We start from the raw sequence: 18,260 nt of genomic DNA, 5'->3' as shown, positions 1-18,260 counted from the left end.
CCTAGAAGAACAAGGGCAGCAGACAGATGGAACCATCAGCCCCTGCCAAGTTGCCTTCAAGTCACACACCACTCTGACTTGAAAATAAATCGTAGTTCCTTCACTTTCACAAAGTCAAAATCTTGGAACTTCCTAACAGCACTGTGGGTGCACCTACACCGCATGGACTGCAGCAGTTCAGGAAGGTGGCTCACCATCATCTTCTCAAGTGCAATTAGGGATAGATAACTGCCCTCGTCAGCACCACATTCATCCCAAACAATATTTAAAAACATAAGTTGACATGGGACAAAATGTTGCAACAAACCAGTTATCATTTCTAGAATTAAAATATTGCGAGCGGTGGAATCCAAAACAAAAATAGAAAATGCTGGAAAAATTCAGCAGGTCTGGCAACATCTTTAGCTCTGAAGACGTCGTACAGACTCGAAACATCAACTCTGTTTCTCTCTCTCCCAGATTCAGCCAGACCGGCTGAGACTTTACGTCATTTTCTGTTTATGTACCATTTGAGATTTACAGCATGTGCTCTGTTCCCCACCTAACTGCTCTAATTTTGAAGAGGCCTACAAACCAAGAAGATGGTGCTTTGAAAAAGATTGAAGCAATAAAAGCTGCTTGTTATTATTTTCTGAAACAGGACATTGCTGCTTTAGGTAACTGAAATTCTGTTTCTATCTCAATACAATTCCTTTCTGTTCTGCCAACAATCTTAGGAGTGCATTTAAAAAAAAAGAATATTTCTCTTTATTTCAGCGCTATCTGATTGCATCTTTATATTGTTAAGAAACTAAAATATTTACCTTTAGTTTGTAGGCCGGGATTCTACAGGCCTCTTGTACAAGCACTGGCTGGGAAATGGCCACACCCGAGCAGTTTTTTCTGTCTTCTTCAGGCCAGGGACTGGGCCCTGCATATTTGCGCAGAAGAAAAGAAATAGAATGGTGCAAAAAGGCAGATCAGATGACCTGAAAGGGAACAGCACTCTAAGAGTGTGTCCCAGGAAGCAAGACATGGGAAGGGGACAGGAAGAAAGGTCTCAAACAAGGGAGGAGACAGGTCGCGGTCCCAAAATTGATCCCAATTAAGGGATGAAAACAGGAAATAGGAATAGATTTCCTGAAGTGAAGTTAAAGAAAAGAGCAGAATAAAAGATTCCAAATTCAAGAAAGAACTGCAAGGAGCAGACTTCGAGTGAAGTGGCCACAAGAGGAGCCCTGAACTTCCCAGAAAACAACTGGAGGTTGTTAACTCTGTGCTGCAGGCCATTTGTCCAAAGGTAACTTCCTTTGCAGCAGCAGTGTTCTGATTGGCAGGCCACAGATCTGACATTGTGAATGTGAATGTATACTCCGAAATTCAGAGGAAAAGAATCTCGGAACGGGAGATTGAAACCTTGCGAGGTGAGTCATTATTGAAGGCATACAGGATCACAGAATACAGTGCAGAAGAGGCCCTTCGGCCCATCGAGTCCACCAACGCATGAAAAACACCTGACCTACAATCTAATCCCATTTGCCAGAACTTGGCCCATAGCCTTGAATGTTAAGACATGCCAAGTGCTCATCTAGGTACTTTTTAAAGGATGTGAGGCAACCTCCCAGGCAGTACATTCCAGACCGTCACCATTCACTGGGTAAAAAGGTTTTTCCTCAAATTCCCCCTAAACCTCCTGCCGCTCACCTTGAACTTGTGTCCCCTCGTAAATGACCCATTAACTAAGGGCTGAGTGAGTGCGACTTTTGAAAAGAATTCCAAGGCGAGATCTTCAAATGTGGAGATTGGAAACCCTCATGAGGAAGACAAGGTTTCAGTAAGATTGGTTGCTCACAATGAGACAAATGCCTGGGTAGGTTATCGAGAAATCCATGGATTCTGTTTTTGTCGCATCTGTCAACTATTGTGTAGTCTGGTGTGTCCGACCACAGATTGCCTGTTAATTCAGATATATTCTAACATTCAGGGTAATTATGAGTTCCAAGATAGCTATTATAAATTGTTCTATCATTCTGAACTTGCATAGTAAAGTACATTATTGTTTGTTACAAATCTGTGGAACTTTGTGGCTATACGCATCTCGACTCTCTTTGAAGAAAAATGTTATTGGTCCCTAACGAGATCTCCCCTCACATCCTGGGGTCTGGCCAAGGATCATAGCAATAAGCCATCTTGTACACAGAGTAAAAAGCTGCCTTGTACATAAACTGATTCTTGCCTATTCAGATGTAAAAATGATCACCATCTATTGTACGGCTTTTTAATTTTTTTTGAGTAATAAAAACAGATATATAAATCTGATATTTCTAATGTCAGCTGTATTTTACACAGTGGATTGTCACCTTGCTGAGGTGGAAAGGCTTGAGCATTCCGTTGATCTTGAGAGTGACACCGTCGGGAGTTTGAACTCCTGGCAGGGTCACCCATGACAGTAAAGTTGATGGAGAGGAACCAGACAATCTGATCCCTCCCTCCATCAAGATCAATGGAGAAACCGTCCCACAAGTGAAACATTTACACTATCTGGGGTGAAAACACAGAACATACAGTGCAGAAGGAGGCCATTCGGCCCCTCGAGTCTGCACCGACCCACTTAAGCCCTCACTTCCACCCTATCCCTGTAACCCACAAACCCCTCCTAACCTTTTTGGTCACTAAAAGCAATTTATAATGGCCAATCCACCTCACCTGCACATCTTTGGACTGTGGGAGGAAACCAGAGCACCGGGAGGAAACCCACGCAGACACGGAGCGAACATGCAGACTCCGCACAGTGACCCAGCAGGGAATCAAACCTGGGACCCTGGCGCTGTGAAGCCACAGTGCTATTCACTGTGCTACCCTCTCATCTAAGGTACATCGACGTGGAGATCCAAATCCTGAACGTCACCTTCAGATGTCCAAGGACAAGAGTCTTCGGCGACCACGACATCTATTCTGATAACAAGATCTTCGTACGTCATTCACTCAAATCATCTATACGACTCAGAAACCTGGACTACGTACAGATGCCACCTTATGGCCCTGGCGAGGTCCCAAAGATGCTGTCTGAGAGGGATTTTTGGCATTAGTTGGGAGGGCAGGCACACCAACATCAGCTTCCTTGAAGGTGCCAAGAGCACCAGCATCAAGTCCATGATCATCCAAAATCAACTCCACTGGGCTAGCCATGTGCTTAGGATGCCAGAGACCTGACTGCCAAAGCAAATCTTCTTCGCCCAGCTCAAAGCAAGGCAGCTGAAGTTTATTTTAAAATTTCCAATTAAGGGGCAATTTAGCGTGGCCAATCCACCAACCCTGCCCATCTTTACGTTGTGGGGATGAAACCCACGTCGACATGGGGAGAATGTGCGAACTCCACATGGACAGTGACTGTAATTGAACCCGAGTTCCTCGGTGCCGTGAGGCAGCAGTGCTAACCACTGCGCCACCGTGCCGCCTGGAAGGCACCTGAATTAGAGGAGGCCAAAGGAAGCTCTCTAAAGACACTCTGAAGGCTTATCTCAAGAAATGCAACATAGGCGTCAATGCCTGGGGGTCCTTTGTGCAGAAGGAACCTGCCTTGCGGAATCTCCTGATTGAAGGGGCACCATTCTTTGAGAACAACTGGCAGCAAGAGGAAGCCCTGATTACCAGTGATTTTGAGTCCAAGAACCAAAATCACCTCCCAGAAACACCTGCCAAATGTGCGGTCGGAGATGCAACTCTAGGATCGGACACATCAGCCACGTAAAAATCCACAAACCCATGACCAGTGACACCAGGTTTCGTAGGTGGAAAATTATACCTGTTAGTGAGTTATCACTAAAGAGAGGGGAAAGAAAAAGACTCTGTTCCATTTCACCACTTTCTGAGGTGCTGCTTTTTGGATGTGACCTTCTCTACCCTCTCATAGCACAGAAGATTCCATGATACCTTTTCGATTAACAAAGATTTCTCCTTGGTGTCCTGACAAATATTTATCCCCAGACCAACATCATTAAAACAGTTATTATAATCCAGCCATTGTCTAACTGCTGCTTGCTCTGCACAAATTCTGGAAAGGTTCCAGTGGATTGGGAAATCACAAATGTTACACCTGCATTCAAGGAGTGATACAGAAAGCAGAAATTAGAAGTTAGCCGTACACCTGTCACAGGGAAATTGTCAGAATCTATTATTAAGGAAGTTATATGGCACTGTATTAGTCTTTTTTGGAAGTGTATGTACACACATCAACTGCATTGTCTTCATCAACTCTCTCTGTTACCTGTTCATGGACAAAGGATACATTGGCACCGATAAACGATTGCTAGCTAGCAGGAAGCAGAGACCAGAAATAAATGGGTCTTTTGACTGAATATTTAGAAAGACAAAGCTCAATCCACCATTGTCAGTATGGTTTTATCAAGGGTAAGTCATGCTTGACAAACTTGCTTGACTTTTTTGAGGATGTATCCAGCAAGGTGGATAATGGGGAACCTGTGGATGTGGTATATCTAGACTTCTAGAAGGCGTTTGACAAGGTGCTGCATAAAAGACTGACCAGAAGGTGAGATCGTAAGGGATTGGGGATAGGGTACTAGATTAGATTGAGGATTGACTGACTGACAGAATGCAGGGTCCAAATAAATGGGTCCTTCTCTGGCTGGTGAACTGTAACTTGCCGCAGGGGTCAGTCCTCGGACATCAATTGTTTACAATCTATATAAATGGTCTGCAAGCAAGAGTGTAACATTTGCGGATGATACAAAAATAGGTAGGAAAGCAGGCAGTGAAGAGGAGAGACAGAGTTTACAGATGGGCATAGGTGGGCTTGGAGAATGGCCCAAAATTTGGCAGCTGGAGATTAATGTGGATAAGTGTGAGGTTATTCATTTTGGCCAAATAAATAGAACGGGGTAGAGGGATCTGGGTGCCTTTGTTTATGAATCGCAGAAAGTCAGTATGCAGGTGCAAAATTGTAATGAAAAAGGCAAATGGAATTTTAATGTTTATTGCAAAAGGACTGGAGTTAAGTGTTGTTGCAATTGTATAGGGTCTTGATGAGTATTGTGTCCACTTTTGGTCTCCTTATTTGTGGAAGGATGTGGTGGCATTGGAGGCAGTTCAGAGGAGGTTCACCAGATTGATTCCGGCGTTGAAAGGGTTGACGTATGAGGAGAGATTAAACAGTTTGAGCTTATACTCACTGGAGTTTAGAAGAATGAAAGGGGATCTGATTGAGGTATATAAAATACTAAGTGGGATTGATAAAGTAAACGTAGACCTAATGTTCCTCCTTGTGGAGAAATCTAGAATAAGAGGTCACAGATACAGGTTGAGAGACAGTAGATTTAGAACTGAGATGAGGAGGAACTACTTCTTGCAGAAGGTGGTAAATTTGTGGAACTTGCTGCCCTATTAGTGCGATGTAATCGGAGTCATTAATGGTTTCAAGAAGGAGATAGATATACTTCTGATAACAAAAACGGGTTAAGGGGAACAGTCGGGGAGGTAGATTTGAGACCAGGAAGAGATCAGCCATAATCTGATTGAATGGCACAGCAGGCTCAAAGGGCTGCATTGCCTACTTCTGCTCCTAATTCCTATGTTCCTGTAGTCCAAGCATGGATAAATAATTATTAGCTCGCAGGAAGCAGAGAGTAGGGATAAATGGGTCTTTATTGGGTTGACAAGCTGGAACTAGTGAAGCACCACAGGGCCACATAGATTAGAGCTGTGTCCTCAATTATTTACAATCTATAATCAATGACTTGGATGAAGGGGCAAAACGTATGGTACCTAAATTTTCCCATGGCATTGAGATAGGTCGGACAATAAGTTGTCAAGAAGAGGTAAAGAGTCTACAAAGGGATATAGGATATATTGGGTTGGATTGGATTTGTTTATTGTCACGTGTACCGAGGTACAGTGAAAAGTATTTTTCTGCAAGCAGCTCAACAGATCATTCAGTACATGGAAGAAAAGGGAATTAAACAAAATTCAAGAAAATACATAATAGGGCAACACAAGATATGCAATGTATCTACATAAGCATTGGCATCGGTTGAAGCATACACGGTGTAGTATTAATGAGGTCAGTCAATAAGAGGGTTGGCATCGGTTGAAGCATACACGGTGTAGTATTAATGAGGTCAGTCAATAAGAGGGTCATTTAGGAGCTTTAGAATTAATTTTTAAAAGGTTAGAACGAGTATAAGTTAAGTTAAAAGTGGATCTGTTGGGGAGAGCTTGCAGAGTCGCCTCGCTCCGGCGACATCTTGCATCATCTGGATTATAGATGGATTAGGTGAGGTAAAAATTTGACAGATGGAGCATAATGTGGAAAAATATGAAATTGTCCACTTTGGTAGGAAGAATAGAAAAGCAGTATATTATTCAAATGAAGAGAGATTGTACTACTATGGGGTACAGAGGGATATGGATGTCCTGATACATGAATCACAAAATGTTAGTATGCAGGTACTGCAAGTAATTAAAAAGGCAAATGGATTTGTGGCATTTATTGTAAGGGAAATGAATATAAAAGCAGGGTGGTTTTACTGCAGCTGTATAGGGCTTTGGTGAGACCACACCTGGAATATTGTGCACTGTGGCACAATGGTTAGCACTGCTGCCTTACAGCACCAGCGACCTGGGTTTGATTCTGACCTCGGGTGACTGCCTGTATGGCGTTTGCACTTCTGCGTTTCCTCTGGGTGCTTTTGTTTCCTCCCACAGTCCAAAGATGTGCAGGTTAGGTGGATTGGCCATGATAAATTACCCTTTAGTGTCCAGGGATGTGCATGATATGTGGGTTACGGGGTTGCAGGGATAGGACGGGGATTGGCCCAGGTAGTCTGCTCTTTCAGTGGGTCGCTGCAGATTCGATGGGTCGAATGGCTGTACTGTAGGGATTCAATGATTCATTGAAGGTTCAATTTACTTATTCCTAGTTTGAAAGGCTGATTATTTAACATTTAAAATTATGAAGGGAATAGATAGGATAGATGCGGGCAGGTTGTTTCCACTGGCGGGTGACAGCAGAACTAGGGGGCATAGCCTCAAAATAAGGGGAAGTAGATTTAGGACTGAGTTTAGGAGGAACTTCTTCACCCAAAGGGTTGTGAATCTATGGAATTCCTTGCCCAGTGAAGCAGTTGAGGCTCCTTCATTACATGTTTTTAAGGTAAAGATAGATAGTTTTTTGAAGAATAAAGGGATTAAGGGTTATGGTGTTCGGGCCGGAAAGTGGAGCTGAGTCCACAAAAGATCAGCCATGATCTAATTGAATGGCGGAGCAGGCTCGAGGGGCCAAATGGCCTACTCCTGCTCCTAGTTCTTATGTTCTTATGTTCTTATAGAAGAAAGGTTGAACAGGTTGGGTCTGTAATCATTGTAGTTTAGACTGAAAATGAAAGGTAATCTTATCGAAACATGCAAGATCCTTAGGGGACTTGACAGGGTCAATACCAGGTGAATGTTTTCTCTTGTCAGAGAGATTAGAACGAGGGCACACTTTAAAAATAAGGGGTCTCCCCTTCAATATGGAGAGGAGGGTCTCTCAGGTGATCATTAATCTGTGGAATTCCACAGAGAGCAGTGGAGGTTCGGTTGTGCAATTTATTCGAGGTGGAGTTAGACAGATTTTTGAGTGACAAGTGAGTCCAGGGTTATTGGGGACTGACAGAAAGGTGGAGTTGAGGCCACAATCCAATAAGCCATGGTCTTATCGAATGGCAGAGAAGCCTCAAAGAGCCAAATGGCCGATTCCTGCTCCTAAGTCCTATCTTCCAAACTCATTGGCCATTTACTATATTGCAAATGATTTCACTTCAAAAGCATTTCAGGCTGCGAAAGGTGCTATATATATGCTGTTTAACAAAGTGATTGGGATACCAAACCAAAGGGCGATATTAGGACCAAAATTAACTGTCATTTTATCCATCATAGGAATTTCAAAAACTCCAAGTTCTCATCAGCCAGTCAATCATTGTATTAACCAATGTGTGAATTCTGACCTTGGTTTGGGGATTGATGTCAGGTGAGGCTGTGTTGCTGCTGCTGTAGCCTGATGTGGGATTGGAAGACAGACTAAGATTTGACCCAGTGCACAAACTGCTTCTGCTGGCGACATTCTTCACCCTTCCTTCCTCCTGTCGAGGAGAAAATAAAACAATTAATAAATAATAATGAGTACTAATCAGCCGAACCAAGTCCTCACAAAATGCATTGCTGCTAAAAGTTGGGGATTAATGCAAATAATATTCTTGATAGATATGAATGAATTTCCCCAGAATGTGCACTTATATGCTCGCTTAGATGCACACTATAAGTGCACACTAATGCACACTATTTATCTCCACTTTTATGTTAATAGTTAGGTTGTGTCAGGTGGAATATATTCGATTTTGTCATTTTCAGAGTTAAATGTTTGTAATTAAATTCTTTACTCTAATTCCGACAGTGATGCTCATCTTTTCTTTCTTTTAACGAATTGTTAACAATGCTGCGGGTTGATTTCATCTAGTTACAGTTTCAAATGCACAGTATGTACTTGCACTGCCGGACGTTTTTGGAATTTTTCACCAATGGGATTCTTGTAAAAAATCATTTCATGTTTAAACTGAGCTCTTATTCATATTCACAATACATTAAATGACTCATGGTTATTCAGGATTTACACAAATGCCGCATAGGATCTGATATCTCCTGAAGATTACCTTCAATAATTGTGAGATCATCTGTTGTTGCAAACGGCATTTCTCCTTCTCAGCTCTTGCACGTAGCTTATCTCTTGCCTTTGCTATTTCCATTTTTGCTTCCTCTCGAGCCTTCTGATAATCTCTAAGTAGATATTCAATCTCTGAAGTGGTTTCCTCTCTACCCTTGACAACTGCTCGAGTTCTAGAGGATTACAACAAAAGCATGTCACCACCAAACATTGGGCTTTATATCTTCTTGGATTTAAATTGGTAAAAATCTCCAAAAGATGAAGGAACAAACTGAGATCATGTATAGACTATCAGTGACATGCATTAACTGATAATGAAATGATCCCTTTACATAACCAAAAAGCTCAAGGGGGTCCACAGGGGTTAGCACTGCAGCCTCACAGTCCCAGGGACCCAGGTTCAATTCCAGCCTTGGGTGACTGTGTGGAGTTTGCCCGTTCTCCCCATGTCTGCGTAGATTTCCTCCTTGTTCTCCAGTTTACTCCCATAGTCCAAAGATGTGCAAGTTAGGTGGATTGGCCATGCTAAATTGCCCCTTGGGTGACCAAAGATGTGCAAGTTAGGTGGGGCTGCAGAATAGCATGATGCAGTGGCCTAGGATGTGGGTCGTATGGGCTAAATGGACTCCTTCTGCACTGCACTGCCCATATTTGGCCCATAACTATCGAAACAATCATTTCTCTGAAGATTGCCAGATATTTTCCTCTATCCTTTTCTGCCTAAATGTACAAGGGAAAAGTTATAAAAATGAGTTCTAAAAAGTATGACTGCGGGGGGGGGGGGGGGGGGGGGGGGGGGGTCCAGGGCTCAGTATTGGGGCCAATGTTTACACTAATGTAAATTGGTCGAATTGGGAAGAAAGAAAGAAAAAATGAGAAAGAGAACAACAGAACATTTACATAGAATCGTAGAAAACTATAGAATGGAAATGAGGTCATTTGGTCCACTGAGTCAGCACTGGCTCTTTCGAAGAGCAATTCATTTGTCCCACTCCCCTGCTCTTTTTTCATATCACAGTTTTTTGGCTTTCAATTATTTATCCTTTTAAAAGCTACACGGTTCCACCAACCAATCAGACAATGCTTTGCAAATTTTAACCATTTTTCGTGTTAAAGGGTTTTCCTCATCTTGCCTCTCTGGTTCTTTTGCCAACCACTTTAAATCTGTACCTCTGGTTATCAACCCTACAGCCACTGAAAATGTTTTGTCATATAGACCTACAGCACAGAAAAGGCCCATCGTGTCTGCAGCAATCCAAAACAACCACCCACATATTCTAATCCCATTCTCCAGCACCTGGCCCATAGCCTTGTATGTCTCGGCATCACAAGTGCACATCTAAATATTTCTTAAATGTTATGAGGGTCTTTGCCTCCACCACCCTTTCAGACAGTGAGTTCCAGATTCCCACCACCCTCTGAGTGAAAAGGTTTTTCCTCACATCCCCTCTAAAGCTCCTGCCCCTGACCTTAAATATATGGCCTCTGGTCACTGATCTCTCCATCCACGTCCTTCACAATTTTATATATCTCAATCATGTGCCCCCATCTGTCTCCTCTGCTCCAAGGAAAACAACCAAAGTCTATTCAATCTCTTTTCATAGCTAAAACTCTCCAGGCCAGGCAAGATCCGGGTAATTCGCCTCTGCACCCTTTCCAGTGCTGTCACATCCTTCTTATAATGTGGATTCCAGAACTGCATTCTAGCTGTGGCCTAACCAACATTTTATAGTTCCAGCATAACCTCCCTGCTATGCCTTGACTATGGCAAGTATAACAATAGGCCTTCTTAACCACTGTAGTTACCTGCCCTGCTACTTTATGTATTCTATCTAACTCTTCCATGATTTTAAGCATCGTTATTAAACCCCTCAGCTTTCGCTCCTTTAAGGAGAGCAACCCAAGTTTCCAGTCTGCCATGTGAGGGGCCTCACGGTAGCTGAGGGGCCTCACGGTAGCATGGTGGTTAGCATCAATGCTTCACAGCTCCAGGGTCCCAGGTTCGATTCCTGGCTGGGTCACTGTCTGTGTGGAGTCTGCACGTCCTCCCCGTGTGTGCGTGGGTTTCCTCCGGGTGCTCCGGTTTCCTCCCACAGTCCAAAGATGTATGGGTTAGGTGGATTGGCCATGCTAAATTGCCCGTAGTGTAAGGTTAATGGGGGGATTGTTGGGTTACGGGTATACGGGTTACGTGGGTTTAAGTAGGGTGATCATTGCTCGGCACAACATCGAGGGCCGAAGGGCCTGTTCTGTGCTGTACTGTTCTATGTTCTATGTAACTAATCCATCATCCCTGGGATAATTCATGGAAATCTTCTTTTCAGCCTCACTGAGGCCTTGACACCCTTCCTGAAGCATGTTGTGCAGAATTCAACACTGTGTGCTCTGGTCAAGGCAAAAACGGTGCTTTGCATCGGTCGAGCATAAATTCCTTGTTTTTGTATCTATTATCCCCGGAATCCCACATGCTTTAGTAACTACTTTGTTTCTTTAAAAAAAATAAATTTAGAGTACACAATTCTTTTTTTCCAATTGAGGGATAATTTAACGTGGCCAGTTGACCTACCCTGCACATCTTTTTGGGTTGTGGGGGTGAAACCACGCAGACACGGGGAGAATGTGCAAACTCCACACAGACAGTGACCCAGGGCCGGGATCGAACCCGGGTCCTCAGCACCATAGGCAGCATTGCTAACCACTGTGCCACCATGCCGCCCTAACCGCTTTGCTCCTGTCCTTGATCTCTGGACATCCTAAACTGTTCTAAATGTAAGAGGTGTAACATGATTTAATAAACAGACAAGTGAAAGACTGAATGCTTCTCCAACACTCACTCAATTTAGCTTTCTCCACAAAGGTGCTGATGCTCCACTTATAGAACATAGAACAGTACAGCACAGAACAGGCCCTTCGGCCCTCGATGTTGTGCTGAGCAATGATCACCCTACTTAAACCCACATATCCACCCTATACCCGTAACCCAACAACCCCCCCCCCCCTTAACCTTACTTTTTAGGACACTACGGGCAATTTAGCATGGCCAATCCACCTAACCCGCACATCTAACAATCCCTTGCTAAAACTTTCCTTACATAACTGAGGACTTACCGTGTGTTTTCCACAACATCCTGTCGTAACCGCTGCAGGTAGTTCTTCCACTTGCTTGGGAGGTCTTGTTCCTGATGGGATGAGGTCAGATGCTTTTGGCATTGTAAAGTTAAATGTTTCTGTGGGCTCAGGCTACGGGTCCTTCTGAATTTCTGTAGTTTTTCATCTCTCTCCTTTCTGAAGGCCTCTATGGTTTTCATGTGTCTTTTTTCATGTTTGTAAGAAATTTAGAAAATCAGTGTGTTTATATTTTGATACAGTTTAATAATCTTTAATGACGATCAAATGACTAACACACCTGCAGAATACATCACATTCGGTACTTCAGTAAATTAATTTGAGTGCACTATTGAAATGTATAAATATTAGTTACCACAACATTTATTAAAATGGATGACATCTCTGGCCATAAATATCGTTTCTGCTCAGACAACTTTTATTCAACCAGAGGCATATCCCTTTCGCCACCATCGTGACACCCAATTTCCTTGTTACCATAGCAATATGTAGTTAGTGTGGATTAGTGAGATTGCCATGCTTACTAAAAAAAAAAGACACAAATAAAAATGTCAACTTGGACATTGAGGAGTAAATGTGGTTCATGGCTGATATATTTCAATCAATGCCTGTTGGCTGTTTCTTAGGGAGATAACGCTGATAATGTGGAGCAGAGAAATTAAGGGGTGATCTACCTGATATATTCAAGATGATTAAACATGGTGACAGAATAGTTGGAAGAAACTATTTCTCTGATGCGAAGTTCGCAAAATGGACGCATAAACCTATTGTTAGGTTTTGTCAATTCAGGGATGGTGAGGGGAACACATTACCACAAAGAATAGTAGAAGTCTAGAACACTCTTCCCTAAAAAGCTGTTGAGGCTTGGGAGGGGAGGTCAATGGAAATGTTCAAAACTAAGATTGATGGATTCTAGTTGGTATTGAGAATTGTGGAACTCGAGGCTAGTGGATAGAGTTAAGATACGGCTTCAGAAATAATCTAATTAAATAGCATAACATGTTTGAGGGGCTGAATGGCCTCCACATGTTATTATTTTTGTTTTTAAAAGTTAACTGCAGTTTAAAGCAGCAGATACTAACAGAACAAGATTAACTACCAAAGCATAAAATACTATACTTTGAGTAAGTTTACAAGATGGGAGACAATTTAAGAATTTCTTAGTTACAGCTTCTTAAAGTGCAGTGAGCTATGTTGTTTGAGCCAACATTTGGAAAGCAGTGGTATAGTCACACAAAGTCAGCATGGATTTACGAAAGGGAAATCATGCTTGACAAATCTACTGGAATTCTTTGAAGATGTAACTAGTAGAGTTGACCTGGGAGACGCAGTGGGTCTTGTTTATTTAGACTTTCAGAAGGCTTTCAACAAGGTCTCAGATTGCTATGTAAAGTTTAAGTGTAAGGGATTGATGGTAGCGTCTTGAGATGGATAGAAAGCTGGTTAGCAGACAGGAAGCAAAAAGTTGGAATAAATGGGTCTTTTTCCGATTGGCGGGCAGTGACGTGTGGGGTACCGCAGGGATCTGTGCTGGGACCCCAACCCTTCAGATTATATATTAATGATTTGGACGAGGGAACTAAATCTATTATCTCCAAATTAGCAGATTATAGAAAGTTGGGTGGGAGGGTGAACTAGGATGAAGAGATGCTTCAGGCTGAGTGAGTGGACATATGCACGGCAGATGCAGTATAACGTGGATAAATGCAAAGTAGCAAACTTCGGTAACAAAAATAGGAAGCAGATTATTATTTGAATGGGAGTAATTTTTTTTCATTTGTTCATGTGATGTGGGCGTCGCTGAGGACATTTAAGAGTCAGCCACATTGGTGGGGGTCTGGAGCCATATGTAGGCCAGACCAGGTAAGAACGAAAGATTTCCATCCCTAAAGATAATTAGTGAACCAGATGGGTTTTTACAACAATCAACAATGGTTTCATGGTCACCTTTAGACTTTTAATTCAGATTTGATTTTATTGAATTCAAATTTCACTATCTGCCATGGCGGGATTCAAACCTGGGTGTCTGGCTTACTAGTCCAGCAGCAATACCACTACGCCACTGCCTCCCCATCGAGAGAGATGCCTACTCAGCGAGACCTTGGTGTCCTCATGCATCAGTTGCTGAAAGTGAGTGCTTGTTACGGCAGTAATAGATAAATGGTATGTTGGCCCTCATAGCAAGAGTATTTGAGTACAGGAATTAGAAAGTTTTACTGCAATTGTATACGGCATTGGTGAGGCCACACCTAGAATGTTGTGTGCAGTTTTGGTGTCCTTATTTGAGGAAGGATGATCCTGCTATGGAGGGAGGGCAGCAAAGGTTTACCAGGCTAATTCCTGGGATGGCAGAACTGTCATATGAGGAGAGACTAAATCAGTTAGGATTATATTCATTGGAGTTTAAAAGTGCGAGTGGGGATCTCATAGAAAATTCTAACAGGATTAGATAGGATAGATTCAGATATAATGTTCCCGATGGCGGGGGAGTGCAGAACTAGGAGTCATAGTTTGAGGATAAGGGGTAAACCTTTCCAGACTGAGGTGAGGAGAAATTTCTTCACCCAGAGAGTGGTGAATCTGTGGAATTCACTCCACAAAAAGTAGTTGAGACAAGAATATTGTGTAATTTCAAGAAGGAATTAGATATAGCTTTAAGGGCTAAAGGGATCAAGGGATATAATAATAATCTTTATTAGTGTCACAAGTAGGCTTGCATTAACACTGCAATGACATCACAGTGAGAATCCCCTGATCGCCACACTACGGCACTTGTTGAGGTACACAGAGGGAGAATTCAGAATGTCCAATTCACCTAAAAGCATGCGCGCGATTCTCCTCTCCCCACGCCACGTGGGAGAATCGCGGGAGGGCCCCCCGACTAATTTCACGACCCCCTGGCGCCGCCCGCGATCCTCCCACCCCCCGCTTGGAAGAATCGCCGCTCGCCGTTTTTCACGGCGACCGGCGATTCTCCGACCCGGATGGGCCGAGCGGCCCGCCGTTCGCGACCGTTTCACGACGGTGGCAACCACACCTGGTCGCTGCTGTCGTGAAATCGCCGTGAGATGCCCGTTTTGGGGCTTGTAGGGGGCCTGGTGGGGACTGAGCACCACGACTGTGCTCGGGAGGGGACAGGCCCGCGATCGGTGCCCACCGATCGTCGGGCCGGCGTCTCAACGGGATGCACTATTTTCACTCCGCCGCCCCGCAAGATCAAGCCGCCACGTCTTGCGGGGCGGCTGAGGGGAAGACGGCCACCGCGCATGCGCAGGTTTGAGCTGTCAGCCGTCGTGACGTCAGCCGCACATGCGCGGGTTGGAGCCGGCCAACCTGCGCATGCGCGGCTGACGTCACATAGGCACCGCCGTCGCGTCACTCTCGGCACGCCGCCCAGTGGCCGAGAGTTACGGAGCGCCGCTCCTAGCCCCACCGGGAGGGGAGAATAGGGGGCGAGGAGCTGCCTCCGAGGCTGTCGTGAAACTCGGCTGAGTTCACGACGGCCCTCCCGATTTTTCCCTGGAGCGGAAAATCGCGCCCCATGTCTTTTGGGAACGGTGGGGGGAAACCAGTGCACCCGGAGGAAATCCACGCAGACACAGGGAGAATGTGCAGACTCCGCACAGACAGGGACGGGTGCAAGCCGGGAATCAAACCCGTATCCCTGGCGCTGTGAAGCAACAGTGCGAACCACTGTGCGGATATGGTGGGGCAGGGGGGGAATCAATGCATTGAACTTGATGATCAGCTGTGATCATAATGAATGGCAGAGCAGGCCCGAAGGGTCAAATGGCCTCCTCCTGCTTCCATATTCTATGTATGTTTTCAGTTTCCTTACCATAAATTAGTAGTAAATGGTCAGGGTCATATTTCTGATCATTTATGCCAGGTCCAAAAAAGATAAATAGCAGACAAAAAAATATATAAATTTACTCTGGTGTACTGGTCAAAGGAGGTTCCCCCTTAACATCCCCACTTCTGATCTTGTGATGGAGAGGTCATTGATGAAGCAGCTGAAGGTGGTTGTGCCTAGGATGCTACTCTACCCGGAGGAACTCTAAAGCAATGTCCTGGGACTGAGCTGATTGACCTCCAACAACCATCTTCCTTTGCGCTAGCTATGACTTCATCAATGGAACTAACAGCAGCACGGTAGCATTGTGAATAGCACAACTGCTTCACAGCTCCAGAGTCCCAGGTTCGATTCCGGCTTGGGTCACTGTCTGTGCGGAGTCTGCACATCCTCCCTGTGTGTGCATGGGTTTCCTCCGGGTGCTCCGGTTTCCTCCCACAGTCCAAAGATGTGCAGGTTAGGTGGATTGACCATGATAAATTGCCCTTAGTGTCCAAAATTGCCCTTAGTGTTGGGTGGGGTTACTGGGTTATGGGGATAGGGTGGAGGTGTTGACCTTGGGTAGGGTGCTCTTTCCAAGATCCAGTGCAGACTCGATGGGCCGAATGGCCTCCTTCTGCTCTGTAAATTCTATGAATGGAGAGTTTTACTCAATTTCCATTTATTTCAGTTTTGCTTGGGCTTCTTGACGTCGCACTCCCATCAAATGCTGATTTGATGTCAGGGTCAGTCACTCTCATCATTTTTCTAATGATCGAAAGTAGACTCATGGGGCAGCAATGGGCTGGTTTGGATTTGTCCTGCTTTTTGTGCACAAGACATACCTGGACAACTTTCCACATTGCTGGCTAGATGTCAATGTTGCAGCTGTACTGGAACAGCTTGGCTACGGGCACAGCTTGGCTAGGGGCACAGCTTGGCTAGGGGCACAGCTTGGCTAGGGGCACAGCTTGGCTAGGGGCACAGCTTGGCTAGGGGCACAGCTTGGCTAGGGGCACAGCTTGGCTAGGGGCACAGCTTGGCTAGGGGCACAGCTAGCTCTGGAGCAGAAATCTTCAGTACTATTTAAGGCACTGTTCAGTTATTCCTTCGGGGAAATGGTCTCAAGAGGGCCTGAAGCCAACTCAAGCTTTCTGTAGATTCACAGCTTCTTGGCTCCTCTATTAACTAAACTTCTCCAAATAATGCAAAGTAAGAAAGCGGCAAGAAAACCTAGAGTTCTCTAGTGAATTACTTGTATCCGTATACAAAGCATGATACATGGAGTCTTGCTCTCTTCCACAAAAAAATATGTAGATGGGTGGCACATTAGATTGTCAAATTAAAATATATTTTCATCACATGTTTTTTATTCACAATGAGTTGTTACAATCCATAGAACATAGAACAGTACAGCACAGAACAGGCCCTTCGGCCCTCGATGTTGTGCCGAGCAATGATCACCCTACTTAAACCCACGTAACCCGTATACCCGTAACCCAACAATCCCCCCATTAACCTTACACTACGGGCAATTTAGCATGGCCAATCCACCTAACCCATACATCTTTGGACTGTGGGAGGAAACCGGAGCACCCGGAGGAAACCCACGCACACACAGGGAGGACGTGCAGACTCCACACAGACAGTGACCCAGCCGGGAATCGAACTTGGGACCCTGGAGCTGTGAAGCATTGATGCTAACCACCATGCTACCGTGAGGCCGAAAGAACAATTTGAAAGGATGGTGGAAATAGGTTCCACAGTAACTTTGAAAAGTGAATTTGGGCAGCAGGGTAGCATGGTGGTTAGCATAAATGCTTCACAGCTCCAGGGTCCCAGGTTCGATTCCCGGCTGGGTCACTGTCTGTGTGGAGTCTGCACGTCCTCCCCCTGTGTGCGTGGGTTTCCTCCGGGTGCTCCGGTTTCCTCCCACAGTCCAAAGATGTGCGGGTTAGGTGGATTGGCCATGCTAAATTGCCCGTAGTGTCCTAATAAAAGTAAGGTTAAGGGGGGGTTGTTGGGTTACGGGTATAGGGTGGATACGTAAGTTTGAGTAGGGTGATCATGGCTCGGCACAACATTGAGGGCCGAAGGGCCTGTTCTGTGCTGTACTGTTCTATGTTCTATGAATTGCATAAATATACCTAAAAATGAAAAATTGCAGGCTATGGGGAAAGTGGGGACAAATTAGATCGCTCTTTTAGATCGTTCAGAGCTGACATACTGTAGGCTGAATGACCTCTTTCTATGTTGTGTGATTCTATGGTGTTCTATATGGAAAGTTCAGATTTTAAACATGGTATATCATGTATCAAAGTTAGGTGAACAGAGTAGAAGTGGTTGTTATTTGACTCCGAGTGTGGTCATTCCTCAACATTGATCACATAATGGATAATGAAGCAGAGGGAGAGAAAAAGCTTCCCCAGTAGGGAATGATTCTAACTTGCAGCATTTTTATGTAGCTACCAAGGGCCAAGGAAATAAAAATAGGAGGGTGAAAATAAAACGTGAAGGAAAAGATTATTAGAAAAACAACTTGTGAATGGCAAAGCCTTTGTGGTAAAAATAGGCAGTAATCTACAGTGCAAAATTACTTTGGATGACACT

At 44.3% G+C, this 18,260-nt stretch overlaps 1 protein-coding gene across 2 annotated transcripts in view; it reads right to left on the bottom strand.

The window, feature by feature from the left end:
* Nucleotides 1–18,260, bottom strand: part of stard9 (StAR-related lipid transfer (START) domain containing 9) — a 391,160-nt gene that overhangs the window by 10,594 nt on the left and 362,306 nt on the right. For both annotated transcript variants that reach the window (XM_038782026.1, XM_038782033.1), the window contains exons 25-27: nucleotides 11,801–12,004; nucleotides 8,682–8,865; nucleotides 7,980–8,114 (exon numbers count right to left, since the gene is read on the bottom strand). In XM_038782026.1, coding sequence (XP_038637954.1) covers nucleotides 7,980–8,114; nucleotides 8,682–8,865; nucleotides 11,801–12,004 — 523 coding nt within the window. The remainder of the gene's footprint in view (nucleotides 1–7,979; nucleotides 8,115–8,681; nucleotides 8,866–11,800; nucleotides 12,005–18,260) is intronic.

This window comes from Scyliorhinus canicula, chromosome 2, assembly GCF_902713615.1.
Source record: "Scyliorhinus canicula chromosome 2, sScyCan1.1, whole genome shotgun sequence".
Taxonomy (NCBI): domain Eukaryota; kingdom Metazoa; phylum Chordata; class Chondrichthyes; order Carcharhiniformes; family Scyliorhinidae; genus Scyliorhinus; species Scyliorhinus canicula.
The sequence above is the reverse complement of the archived record's forward strand: the minus strand, read 5'-3'. Positions and strand labels throughout refer to the sequence as shown.